Below are 13,153 nucleotides of genomic sequence, written 5' to 3'. Positions count from 1 at the left end.
CAGACTGGGGCTGGCGCGGAACTTGAAGGTGGCGCCGAGTTGTCATTTTTCGTGCTGATTGTTTTCGCGTTCACTGATGTCGTTGCAGTTGTGTGGTTAACAGGCCTGTTGAATATGGTGCTCTTGTCGTCAAGGTAGGCGTTCTCGCGGCTTAGAATATAAGATGCTGACCTTGATGTATAGCGATTTCGACTTTGGGAAGATGTTGCCGTCCTTGAGGTGCGTGCTTGCCGTTTACTGCTCCGTTTGCGCCGTTATTGTAGGCGCCGCGCGGCCCTGACACATTGGCGGGAGGCCGGTTTGGAGCAGGCCCATTAAACGGCCAGATTTAGCGATAAACGGCACCCGGAGTTCGATTTGGGAGAGCCAGAGCTTGCCGCTGGGCCGAGTTGGAGTTGGCGGCAGTAGATACCTAGTAGTCTTGCTGGCCGAGCTGCGGCTTGTAGTGTACTTGTGACTGAGGCAGGGCGGGGGCCGAGAGCGGAAGGAGATGGCTTGAGGAAAGTGGGTGGTGGTTTGGTTGGAGAAGGAAGAGACGCCGGCGGCGTCACGTGTGATCGATCGATCACCGTCGACCCTGACGTCCGCCGCGTTCAAAACGAGGCCAGTGCGGCGTGTGGTTCGCTGAAGAGCCAGGCAGTAGTGTCGGTGAGTTCTGACCTTTGCTTATTGATGCTTATACTAAGTTTTAATTCCAGTTGTCGTTGTCTTTGGCCCGCCCTGTGGCCAGTTATGTAGCGTGAAGACAAGGTATGACATTATCTTACCATTTGTCGTGCTAACCAATACTTGCAGCTGTTAAACAGGCCCCGCGACAAGGAATTGAGCCAACGATGGAGGTGGCCGGGCACCGGGCCGGGGCTGTGCCGCCGCTTCTTTTCGATGGCCGGGACGCGCACAGACGTGGGGATGGCCCAGCTAGATGGGTGCGTGGATCTGCCCTCCTAACGTTATGGCTGACCCGTGTACCCACCAGAGACCCAGTTGCGAACGAGGCGTGGGCGGGGCTGGCGGCGGCGATCCGGGCGCGGAGACGGGACGCGGTTGTGCGGGTGCTGAGTGCGACGGCGAACGGCTGCCTGCACGAGCTGGGCTACGCACCCGGCATGCGCGAAAAGCTGGCCTATGTCGAGGCAGCAGCAGCATTTGCGACGGAGATCGGAAGGACATAATGTCCAGTTCGCCTCTTCCCCTGCCTCTTCGCCGTCGATTCCGTCTTCTTCTGTTCTCTACCAACAGCATCAACAGCAGCAGCAGCATCTACGACGGAGATCGGACGGACATAGCGTCCAGTTCGCCTCTTCCCCCGCTTCTTCACCGTCGATTCCGTCCCCTTCTGTTCCCTACCCGCAGCAGCAGCTTGCACAACAACAACAACTGCTCCAACAGCAACAGCATTTACAGAGAAGATCAGACGGACATAGCGTCCAGTTCGCCTCCCCGCGTCTTCACCATCGATCCCATCCCCTTCTGTTGTTCTCTACCCGCAACAGCCGGCACAGATATATAACAACCACGGGCGGGTGCAGCAGCTTCAGTATCCTCCCCAGCACCAACTCCAACAACACCCGCCGCTCCGCATAGCAACCAGCAGCCCCCAGACCGCGTTCCTCCCACCCGCCATCAGCCGTCTTTCGCAGCAACAACAAGGACAAACACAGTCGCCCTCGCCAACAGCAATGCTGCAAGGCATGTTCGCCAGCCCCGTCGCGCTGATCCCGCAGCGGCCGAGTCAGCCGTCGATTGCGGGTGCGTTGGGGCCGGTGGCGGTTGACGCGGCGCAGGTTCAGGCACTGCAACAACAACAAGTGCAAATACCACAACAAGTGCAGATCCCGATGGCACAACAACAGGTGCAAATTCCGATACAGCAGCAGGTAGAAATACCACATCAACAGCGGCCGGAGCCGGTCCGGATCCCGGTGCGCCCGCCGTCTGCGCCCGGGCAGGTCCAGGTGCGAGTGCAAGTACAACCGCAACCGCAGCCGATGCCGATGCCGGTGCCACGAGTATTACCTCGAACCCAACCGCCAGAAATACCACCCCAACTCCAATCTCCACACCAACCACCCCCGCTTGCGATCGACGGGCTCCCGTCCCGGGCCGAGACGATGGAGCGTAACGCGTCGTTGCCTGCAGTCAGTGGCGGGGAGGCGTTGCCGTTGCCAGTGGTGGAGACAGAGCGGGAAGGCGAGACGGCCGATCTTGCTATTCGGGGGCGCGGAGATGAGGGAGAGGTGCAATCGGTTGAAACAGCGCAGTTAGAGGGAGCACCGCAAACACTCGCGCAAATTCCGCAGCAGCAATTGCAGGACCAGGTACAGCAACAGCAGGAACAAGAAACGCCGATGGGGCCGGGGCTGGGGCGACCCCCGTCTGTGTCCGCTCAGGCACAAGTGCAAATACAGCCACAACCACAACTACAACCGCGACCTCATCCGCAAGCGATGCTACCAGTACAAGCCCAAGTTCACGTCCAAACGCCGACACAATCGGCACCAGTCGACGTGCGACCGAGCAGGCTGGGATCTAATGGTACCACCACAGATCCTCTCCAGCAACACATCCCTTCGCCCCAGTCCGACGATCTGCCGCAACCTGGACCACTTTCTGCGCCGGGATCGGCCGGGCCGGGAACGCCGCCGCCGACAACGACTTCCCCGCCGCCAACGACGACGGGGTCGCTGAAAGCGCACGAGTGTGGATCTGGAGCGGGATATTGATCCGGAAATGCGGAAGCGGCCGCGGGTAGACATGATCGACGAGGAGGACGAGGTGCGCGTGAAGCAGGAGATGCTGGCCGAGCCGGCGATACCGGTTCCCGGGCCGGGGCCGGCGTATGCGCTGAAGCAGGAGGAGCGGGCGATCCCGGTGCTTCTGGCGGGGCCGGTGGTGGAGGACGACGAGGACGAGTTTGTGGAGGTGGACGAGGACGGGAAGCGGACGAAGGAGGACTGTGTGAGGAGTATGTTTGACGAGGGGTGGGTCTGTCGGTTTTGCAGGTGTGTGCTGAGCCTTTGATTGGTAATTGTGTGCTGACTACTCAACAGACGCCGCGCAGAGGTGGTGGGTGACCCGCCGCCGCCGTCGTTTGCAGCAGAGTCGCTTGAGGTGCGGGTGACACATTGTGAGGGGGGAGCATCCTGCGGCGTGGACGAGTTTAAGGGACAGCGCGGACGACAGCGATGAAGACGAATGATGTTTTCTCTATTCCATTCTCTCTGCTTTCTGCCGCATCATCTCCTGCATCTAAAAATGTAGCGTTTTCTTGGCTCGTCGCATCGTACTGTACATACGTCTGCATATCTTTTGGTACTAGTATAGGGTTCTACTAGATTGCATTGCTATCGTGTTTCTTGTATTTTTGGATGAGTAACGTTAACGAGAGTACAGTGACGGTTGTCAATGAGCTTTCTGTCAACAGTGAATACGGAGCGGAAGCGTCAGTAGCGGTCCACTCCGCAGTCGGGTACAGATATAAGTACTAGTATTAATATGCGGGCACCCCAATAACAACGAGTAAAGGCCTGCTCAGCAGCAGCAGACACAAATACTTACCGTTCCCGACGACGATGGCGGCGTTGCAGGCCCGGGCCGCGTGACGGTGCCGACTCGGAGTCGGAGCCCCCGGCCGGCAGGGCAGATCCGGAGGCGCAGCAGAAACAACAGCACGTGGTGCCCGCACAACCACCAGCGCAACACCAGCAACGCCAGCACAAAGCGCTGCCGGCGCTCCGGATATCGACCCAGCCAGAAGCGCGCCCCGGGCCACAGATCCCGAGCCTCGGCCTCCAAACACCAGTGCGGCCAGGTTCAGCACACTTTGGTTCGGCACAATTTGGGCGGCGTCGGGATGCCACCGGGTTCGATCTTTGGCAATTGTCGGCATCGGTCCGGCGCCGGCGCGGAACACCGCCACCGACGACGACGACGGCGACTTCCCCGCCGCTAGCCGCGATCGGGTCGCTGAAGCGAACAAGGGCGGAGCTGGAGCTGGAGCAGGAGCAGGAGCAGGACGGAGATCGCGACGTCGCTCCGCGGAAGCGCCCGCGGATGGAAAGTGTTACGGTGGACACGGTCGCCGAGCCGGCAATAGGACCGGATCCCGGGCCGGCGGATGGCCTGAAGACAAAGGAAGAGGAGGAGGAGGCTGCATAGGAAGCACGAGGACAGTGTCAAGTGTGCGCCGTTTCCGTTTTCCTTTTTCTATTGCCGTCTTTCTGGTAGAGCACAAAAAAATCATAATCATTGATAGGTCAACTCCATATGTGCGATTTGTTGGCATTGTTGCAATTGCTGCAGGACTGCTACAGTAATAGTGGGTGAAATATAATGCAATGTAGAGCGCATACCTCAGTCATTGTAGTAGAAAACTGATGTGACGAAAGACCAGCATGGCAGCAAGACCAGTGCCAGTGAATACCTTGGTCTCGTCGCGCGCCCCAGCCTGGATGGGAAAACGCGCCCGGGCTATCATCAGATCTTGATTGATAATCAGATCCATCAAAGACTCGGGACGACAGCTTTTCGCTCACACGCTGATGATGCACTCACTTGGTTCAACCCAACGGCAAGCCCAACCCAACGGCAAGCCAGACCGCTCGAGTCTAGCTACACCGCCCAGCATCTTCCTGAAATTACCGGTCCACCGGTACAAGCCGGCTGCGACTCGGCCATTCCCATGTATGAACCCCCTCCCGCCATTGGGCTCTTGCAAGTGGCCCAAACGGTGGCCGCGCTCCGCCAACCGGTTACTGCCCTCGCGCTCACGGTTAGGCTAACAGTGGTATTGGCACGGCAAGAATGTGCACTGGTTGGTGGCCGGGGGTCTGATCTTGTGGTGGGGGCTCTCTTGTCCACGTAGGGAATGTATCGGGTCCGAGAGCTCTTGAGTGCATGATCACCGTGGCTTGATAGCCAGCTGCAGCAGACAAGCAAGCTTGTCATAGGCATCGACGGACTGCAAAATCTATCATGATCTCGGTGTCCAAATGAATGCTATTCGGGAGTTTGCGACCGTGACCGCCACGAAAGGGTCTGTCAAAAAGAGGCAAGGCAAGAAGGCCACTTTCAAGTTCAAGATGGTGCATTGGCGACCCCAGTCCCCCAACCCCAAGTAATATGTACAAGTACTCCCGGTGCTGCGGCCGGCACCTCGGTCTACCCTGAATAACGGATCCTAATACTCGTCGCCATCTTTGGCGAAGACCCGAATCTGGAGACGACAAAGCTGGTGGAACTTGAAGACATTGTCAGAGGTGAAATCTCTGAGTTGCACGACTCGGATGAGCTCGTTTCTGAAGCTTTGCTGAGACACTTGCTCGGTGGAGGAGGTCCGTCTCTTTCGTTTTCCTGTCGCTGACAGCCACAACCACGATCAACCCGCCTTGGGACAACGATACACACTTCCCAAGCGGAGGGGCCATGACCCAGCACTTTTCTGACTGTCGACGGTCATATCGTGAACTTAAAGGATTTCGCTCAAGCCAGCCAACCCTGTCTGGTACCTTTGCTGGTTTTGCATTCAAGAAGCCACTCGATGAGGAGTACCACTTGTCGCCCTCGTTAGGCAACTTGAAGCGGAATTCGGCGGCGAAAGCGCCTGGTTTCCAGAAATATCAATAGCGAGAAGACTCCAGATTGCGATACCCAAGTTTTGTTGCCCTTCTTTTCATGCCTCTTCTTTCCTCCCCTAGAGGCCAGAACTGCCCTGCGACTCGAAAATATCCACGATAAATTCAAGTTTTCAAGGAAATAATAGTCTCATAATCGGTGGCCGCGGCGTGGTAGTTTGGTCGGACACGAGTATATATGACCTGTAATTCGAGTGCTTGAGCAGGCGCCAGATTTCTTGTTGTTCAATTCAGACGATTTTGAATGAACTCGAAAAACTAAAGTTAGCCCAAACTCACCCTGTTGCTTAGCACAGGGTTCCCGATAATTTTAGCAGCGTGACGAGAAGCTGTGTCGATGATCGGTTGAGCAACCCCGTTTCTGCTCTTTCCTCTTCCCTCTTCTTCCCTCCTGCCTCTGACAGACTGACTGGGGACGCCACGACCACCATGGCGGACTACCGATATCAATCTGTTGAGCCTGCATCATATAGCAGCATTAACAACAACAACGGCAACGATGGCGGCTACAACAGCGGCTACGGCAGCTACTTCAACCAACAGGCACAGAAGAACAAGCGCTCAAAGTGGATTGTACGCGTCGTTGGTCCCTGTGTCCGTCGCTGACTTGTCTGTTTAGGCCATTGGCTCTGTTGTCGGTATCATTGTTCTCGTTGCGATCGGTGTCGGCGTGGGTGTAGGGGTCGCCAAAAGCCGTAGTGGCTCGCCTAAATCTGCCGCGACGAACTCTAACTCGAATGGGGCCAGCAGCAGCTCGGGCGTTGTCCCGCAAACGGACCCGAATGACCCAAGCACCTTTGTCAAGAACCCGGCGCTGAAGAAGTCTTTTTATGCCATGGCCTACACGCCGTACGGCTCGCAATTGCCAACTTGCAACAACTCGCTGGGTGCGCTCGTTTATGGTGCCCTTGTACCTATAAAATTCATCTATACTTAGCGGATGTTATCACCGACATCCAAGTATGTTCGGCACCTGCAAAGCGCTCGTCTGGACTGACCTGGGTTATAGTTGTTGTCCCAACTGACGACTCGGATCCGACTGTACGGTGCTGGTAAGCCTGCCTCTTTTGTATTTTCGGGAGCTACAACACTGGTACAGACTGCAATCAGTCCGCACTTGTCCTCGAGGCAATCAAGCAAACCAAAGTCGACATGTCGGTCTACCTCGGTATCTACCCCATTCCCAGCGACGCTGGCGCCGCATATGTGCGCCAAAGAGACATTATCAAGTCTGCGTTGCAAACCTACGGAACGGATCATGTTCTAGGCCTGACAGTTGGAAACGAGTTCATCCTCAAGTTGGTCGTGCATGTCGCTGTCATGTCCCTAGCTCACCACCTGTCTTGTTTAGCTATCTAGGGGACAACGGTGGAACGACACAGGACCCCAATGGTGCTGTCGGAAATGCCGGCGCCGACCTCCTTCTTACCAATATTTCGGACGCCCGTTCAATGGTTAGTGGCTTGGGTCTCAAGATCCCGGTCGGCAACGCAGACGCTGGCTCGTATTTCAACAACAAAATACTAGCGGCTGTGGACTATGGCATGGCTAACGTATGTTGTTGATCTTTCATTCTGTTCGCTATCTCTGACTTGCTTCAGGTTCACCCTTGGTTCGCATCTCAAGCTGTGCAAGACGCTGCAGCATGGACATTCGACTTTTTCGCGACGACGAATGTAGCGCCTGCCAACGCTCTGCCCAACAAACCACCAATGTACATCGCTGAAACAGGATGGCCCACCAAATCGTCTTCGAAAGAGGCGGAGTCGGATGGCAAATCGCTAGCTTCAGTGGACAACCTGCAGATCTTCCTGGACACCTTCGTCTGTCAAGCCAACAAGAACAATGTCGGATACTTCTTCTTTGAGTACTTTGACGAAGGCTGGAAGGATGTCCAATTCGGTGGTGTCGAGGGCTGGTGGGGCTTGTTCAACGCTGAGTGAGCTGTCCTTTAAGAGTTTTGACCAGTCACTGATAACCTTTCCAGCCGAACTCTGAAGAATGTCAAGATTCCAGACTGCGCTTCGCCTTGAAGCTTGCCTCCAAATTTGTAGCACATTTTCTGTTCTGGCATCTCACATTGGACTGTATGGTATAATGGACACCCAGCACGCTATCTATCTGTCTGTACGAAGCTTTACGAATTTATCCATACCTTTCGCGTATTATTTTACAAGCTTCTATATTTTTTCGGTCTCCGCAGCGTGACATGTGACCATTCCGAAGCACGGCGCACAGCGAACGGCCATGTTTGACGACCCGCTTAACCCGGCCAATGGTTTTGGGGACGATATCCGGCCCCCGTGGCCGACAACTCCCCATACTCCCAACTCACCGCTGCTCGAAGGCCTCCGCCGAGCCTCAACCCCGAATCCGCCAACACCTGACAAGGGTCCCACTCTGGGTCCGTTTGGGAAGGAGCCGCAAATCTATGGCCAGCCCGAGTCTGGGCTCATCTCTCCGCGGGAGGCGGTCAGCTCAAACGGCGACAACTACGAGAAGCCAGAACCATATTTGCGTGTTCGGATTACGGGTCTGGATCGAAATCGAAGAGACATTCTGCTCAAGCTTGATGCTCAGGTGTGTGGATGTGCCCTCCCCTTCTCGCTTATGTACCATCTCAAACTTGCAGACAAACTTGTCGAATTTCACGGGCACGACATATCGGAATGTCTCTCGCTCGTACCTCGAGTTCCAGCAGTTGTACGATGCGCTCGTGACCAGCAACCCCCAGACTATTATTCCCGCCCTCCCCTTGGCGCAGACTTCTGCCCCGACTGACGAGGAGGACGACCGGCTGGTGAAGATCATGCTGCAGCGGTGGATTGCGCGCGTGTCAGAGGACCCAATCCTGATCACCGACGAAGACCTGCGGTCGTTTATTGAGAATGATTTTGGCTACCAGCCGACACCGAAACCGAGGAGGAAGGGCAGCTCTGGGTTCGGCATCATGCGGAGAGGGGTGCCAGATGAAGACGAGGATTTGCAGCGGGCACGATTCGAGTTGACAAAGTTGGAGGGCCAGTTTTTCGACACGGCAAAGGCGGTGGACAAGCTGTCTATTTCACGGAAATGTGAGTTGTTATTTTTTTTCCTTTCTCTCTCAGATACTCAACGTTTATAGCACTGGCTGTGGCGCATGCTGAAATGGGCAATAAACTCATCAATGTGGCGACCACCGAGGCGCATCCTCCGCTTGGAAATGCATTCCGCAAGATTGGACGTGCTTGGCATAGTCTTGCTGATCTCGACCAGGCGCAGGCCATCAGCGAGTGTGTCATTATTGGGGACTCGTTGGGTTATCAGGGAATGAACGCGCGTTCTGCTAAAGAGACCCTGCTTATGAGGACGGGTGTGTTGGAAGAGTACCAGGCTGCCGTAAAAACGACGATTTCTAAACGCCGACAAATTGAGCGTCTTAAAGCGAGCTCAAATATCCGCCCTGAACGAGTTGATGAAGCGCTAGAAGAGATGGAGGAGGCTGACAAATATGAGCAAACATTGGCTCGTCGTGCACAGGGCATTTCGCAAAACCTCCACCAAGCATTGCAGACACACAACCGCTTCGCCAACGACGACATTACGACAGCATTAATCGAGCATACGCGGTCCTCGATTATGTATGAACGACAACTTCTCCGTGAGTTGGAGGCATTGCGTGCCGATGTGGCTACCGCAGCGGACAAATGGGTGCCACCAGCAAATGGAGTCCCCAAACCACCTGTTATTCCCGGTTTGGAAGAATCACTAAAACCGACTCCACCCCCGCCCGAGCCAAAAGCTGTTCCTTCTCTTCCACCGCCTGCCCCGGCAACGAATGGCTCCCGCTTTGCCCCAGGCACTCAACCACTACCACCTCACATCCAAACACCACAACAAAGAGCACCGTTCCAATCATTCAGTCAATCATTAGCAAACCCGCTGGGTCACCAAACACCCGCACCCACTCCTGGTCCTCCCTCTGCTTCGTCGACACAAGCCATCTACGATCGAAGTCGGGACCCACTTACCCCCTCGTCCACTCAATCCTCTTTGCAACCAAGCCCATCACCCTCCGTGTCCTCGTTTGCCCGCCAGTCACCCCCGACTGGGTCTTCGTCAGTTCCACCCTCTCCAAAACAATCTCAAACGCCAACCGCGAGCAGCAATGGGCCACCGCTTGGCGGGCGGCTGGTCGACGGCTCGAAATCCATGTTTATCAAAACGCCAACCTCAGCGGTGGTCCCGCCCTCGCCGCTGTCTGCTTCGATTTCGGCATCTTCCCCTCTCGTTCCTTCGCCGCTGACGCCGACGCCTTCCTCCACCTTTGGACAGTCCGTTGATCCGTTACTCGGCGCGGGCGTCGGCCCGAGCACCTTTTCGCGGACAAGCACAGCATCTCCGCTGCACGACTCCCCCTCTTGGCGGGCCAGTCAATGGCCGGAATACAGTGCATGGAGTGAATCATGTTCTGCGGAATGAACTTGACCCGCTCGGTCAGGCCACGCCCACTGTGGTGTCTGCTTCGGTCCGGCAGCCACCACAACGCCCTCGGTTGGATGCCCGTGAGGCTGCTAAAAGTCTGGCGAATATGTTTTGAGTGGGGGGAGCATGATGTGGAAGGACGGGACTCTGCGCTTTATGTTACACACTGTATTTTTTTTCACCTTCACACATTGACCGGATTAATAAGTTGTTGTCCATTTTTCAAAAGGTCCATTCCTCCTAAGTTGTCGTGAAATGTCTGTACGCTATCATGATCATGTCTCAGTCTTTGCGCTGATTGCACTACCACTCGTGTCTGTCTTCGCGTCCAACAAATCCAGCACCTGCGCCAGCTGTTTCTTGAGTGCGGCAATCTCCTTCAACATCAAGGCCTCGCTGGACTGATTCGTGTTTGGAAATGCCTTGACGAGATCGTCGAACGAAACCTTGCTGATCACCCTCGCGTCTTGCGCTGTCTCGTTGTTGTCGCTGTAGTCGTCCATCTGTGGGTCTCTATTCTCCGGTCGGTCCTCCGCACCCTCATCGTTGGCCGTCAGCCACCGCTTCACCCACACGTGCTTGTCTGCATCGCCCCGAACAGCTTCGTAGAAGGCGATAATGGTGAGCGGGAAGAAAAAGATGAAGCCCATAACGTAGCGGTTGAGCGTGGCGTAGCTGTGCTGGCTGAGGACTAGTCTGCAGAAGAGATCAGCATCATCAAAAAGAACCGCGGTGCCTTACTCGAATGGCGAGACGATAAACACCTCGATGAGGTTGAATGGCGCAGGGTAGACGTACGAGTCCGGTGCTCGAACCATTCCAATCGTTTTGCTGGCGAAGAAAGCTAGGTATTGGGCCTCTGCATCGTCCACGACATCAGAATAGGCGGAAGAGAACAGCGAGATGAGTATGTTAAGGAGGATGAGACCTGAATAATGTTAAAAACGGTCCGTGCTATTTGATCGTTTCACGCACAAGTAATGATTCCCCAGCTGAAGGAGGTCAGTATAATCAGGGATGATTATAGAAGAAAACGCACAAATAGTAGAGCCATAAACCCATAGGCGAATCTTTGAATTGGTCGTAGTTCGGCGACTGCAATAGCGCTTGTATCAGGACGTTGGCGATCTGGGGAACATTAATTTGTGGGAGAACAACAAAGACTTCATTACTGTTTCTGGTGCATCTTCGGACCCATCGGATATATCCAGCGCATGTAAACCTTGAGCAAAGCCCACCGTGAGCAGGGACAATAACTAAGACACATTTAAAAGGTTCAGTCTTAACCAGATCATGAAACGAACCGCGAAGAAGATTCCAGATTCCTGCAACATCCGAGCAACACAAATCTGCATCATCCCGACGTATTTGTAGCCGTCAAAAATCGTTATTATTTCTGCAGAATGTGAATAATGGGATGCGAAGACAAGTGTTGACATACTCATCCATAACAACGGTGCAGCGAAACTGAGGGTTTGGAAGCTCTTTAATCGCCAAGGTGCTGCTGTGCTTTCGGGGCCTGTCATGCCGATGATACGAAGAACAAAAGCGGCAGTAAGGATTCCGTCGGTCAGGAGGGAGACTATGGGAGGCGGCTTTGTTTGAGCAAAATAAAAAGAGAGGTAAAATCTGATTAACCAATTGTCCAAAAGTTGAAAACTTTCCAAGTCGCGAATTTGAGAAGCTTCCACACCTATAAGGTATTGAATACCAGCAAACTCTCTGGTGGAGGGACTACTTACCCGATTTAAATCTGGAGACCATTTCAGCATATGTCTGGGCTTCGAGTAGAAACACACCTTCGAATAGAAATGCTAATGTCAAAGTGTATAGTGTCACTTCCCATTCATCCAGTTCTCGTGGACCTTGCGATCTCTCCAGAGGTTGCCGAACTGCAGTTCATTGAGTTTGTAGCCCTTTAAACTTGGATGTGTTTACCGGCTTGGGAATAGACGAAGAGGAAAAACAACCAGACAACTATTCGGATGATATTTTGATATCTGTAGTTGAATTCAGAGACGCGAAGAGCAGAAGCATGGAACTGACCGAGGTACGGACATGCGTGAAGGATCCAAGCGCTCAAAGAATGACTCGGTGGCCCGAGTATCCGAGTATTGGACATCTAGGCCCAGTTAAAACCACACAAAAGAACGCAGAGTAATAAGCCGACATTCTATGTCGTGGTTGACGTTGTTCTGCTGGATGATGTCCCCACGCCACAACAAGTTGACCACTGATACTCTAGTTAGTACAAGACAGAAAGGTTGAGAATGACATATGTACCATCTTGAGCCTCCGTTGATGAAAGAAAAATTGTGCTAGTTTCGTTAACCATGAATAGAACAGACGAAGCTTTTTATAGATTAACAAACCAATGCGTGTCAATAGCCATTTCCAAGGCACTACACATATCACTCTTGTCCCCGTCAACTTGAATGTGTTGGAAACGCGTTGATACGAGTTCGTTGAGCGTGTCATCTGGAACCATGTGAACTATTCGTCGGGCAAGAACCTCACAGGCGGTTGCTATTAACGTATATGAGAAGAGGGCGCATACTGGTCAAGCTTTATGCGCACCCCGCCCTAGGTTTTCTCCGTAGTCTGCAGGATTGTGGTTTGCATCATAGATAAATTCGGCCCTGGCGCGCAGGAGGCAGTATGGAAGCTTATGGGGTCATTTTCTGCTGGTGCCAACTTTCAAAAAGACTGACTGCCTCCACGAAATCACCCGCAGCGTCATAGTAGGCTTTTATGACCTTGGGGGTTATAACGCGGCTTGTCGGTTCGTTGATCCTGAACGCATTAGTTTGTGCATGTGGTATGAGGATGGAGAGCACTTTTCTGGATCGACTTCGACGGGCAACAGTGTCAAAGTCAGTGCCCGAATACGCTTCACGAGTTCTTGGCACGTAGGTCAGAATCAAGGTTACTGAATTAGATAAGCACTGACTGGTGAGTGTTGCAGGGGAGGGCTTGGACTCTGGGGAGCTGAAAGAGATACGAGGGCGGTCCTCGAGATCCATGACGGGCAGAAGCAAGGGCCGCTAAAACCCAGC

General features: G+C 54.1%; 4 protein-coding genes across 4 annotated transcripts; 3 read left to right on the top strand and 1 right to left on the bottom strand.

Annotated features, from left to right (window-relative positions):
- Positions 1–1,679: 1,679 nt before the first annotated feature.
- On the top strand, positions 1,680–2,723 carry MIND_00759400 (uncharacterized protein; the record flags this gene model as incomplete). Its single annotated transcript, XM_037364289.1, has 1 exon — positions 1,680–2,723. The coding sequence occupies one exon, from the start codon at positions 1,680–1,682 to the stop codon at positions 2,721–2,723; it is 1,044 nt and encodes a 347-aa protein (XP_037219933.1).
- Positions 2,724–6,062: 3,339 nt separating this feature from the next.
- On the top strand, positions 6,063–7,666 carry MIND_00759300 (Glycoside hydrolase family 17 protein; the record flags this gene model as incomplete). The annotated part of the gene is made up of 8 exons (XM_037364288.1): positions 6,063–6,206; positions 6,253–6,520; positions 6,571–6,593; positions 6,643–6,685; positions 6,733–6,931; positions 6,985–7,186; positions 7,235–7,572; positions 7,621–7,666. The coding sequence occupies 8 exons, from the start codon at positions 6,063–6,065 to the stop codon at positions 7,664–7,666; spliced, it is 1,263 nt and encodes a 420-aa protein (XP_037219932.1).
- A 199-nt stretch (positions 7,667–7,865) lies between these two features.
- Positions 7,866–10,094, top strand: MIND_00759200 (PX domain-containing protein; the record flags this gene model as incomplete). The annotated part of the gene is made up of 3 exons (XM_037364287.1): positions 7,866–8,213; positions 8,266–8,707; positions 8,758–10,094. Exons 1-3 carry the CDS (start codon positions 7,881–7,883, stop codon positions 10,092–10,094), a joined length of 2,112 nt encoding a protein of 703 aa, XP_037219931.1. The 5' UTR covers positions 7,866–7,880.
- Positions 10,095–10,372: 278 nt separating this feature from the next.
- Positions 10,373–13,120, bottom strand: MIND_00759100 (uncharacterized protein; the record flags this gene model as incomplete). The annotated part of the gene is made up of 19 exons (XM_037364286.1): positions 10,373–10,793; positions 10,839–11,025; positions 11,073–11,089; positions 11,137–11,225; positions 11,270–11,353; positions 11,402–11,493; positions 11,539–11,679; positions 11,736–11,790; positions 11,840–11,850; positions 11,897–11,989; positions 12,036–12,097; positions 12,144–12,219; positions 12,268–12,330; positions 12,381–12,415; positions 12,470–12,623; positions 12,675–12,762; positions 12,809–12,890; positions 12,935–12,998; positions 13,048–13,120. The coding sequence occupies 19 exons, from the start codon at positions 13,118–13,120 to the stop codon at positions 10,373–10,375; spliced, it is 1,887 nt and encodes a 628-aa protein (XP_037219930.1).
- Between the last annotated feature and the right edge of the window lie 33 nt (positions 13,121–13,153).

The sequence above is a fragment of the Mycena indigotica genome (genome assembly GCF_014461135.1).
Source record: "Mycena indigotica strain 171206Taipei chromosome Unknown Mind.scaff0006, whole genome shotgun sequence".
In the NCBI taxonomy this organism is placed as follows: domain Eukaryota; kingdom Fungi; phylum Basidiomycota; class Agaricomycetes; order Agaricales; family Mycenaceae; genus Mycena; species Mycena indigotica.
Note: the sequence above shows the minus strand (reverse complement) of the source record. Positions and strands in the feature narration are given on the sequence as shown.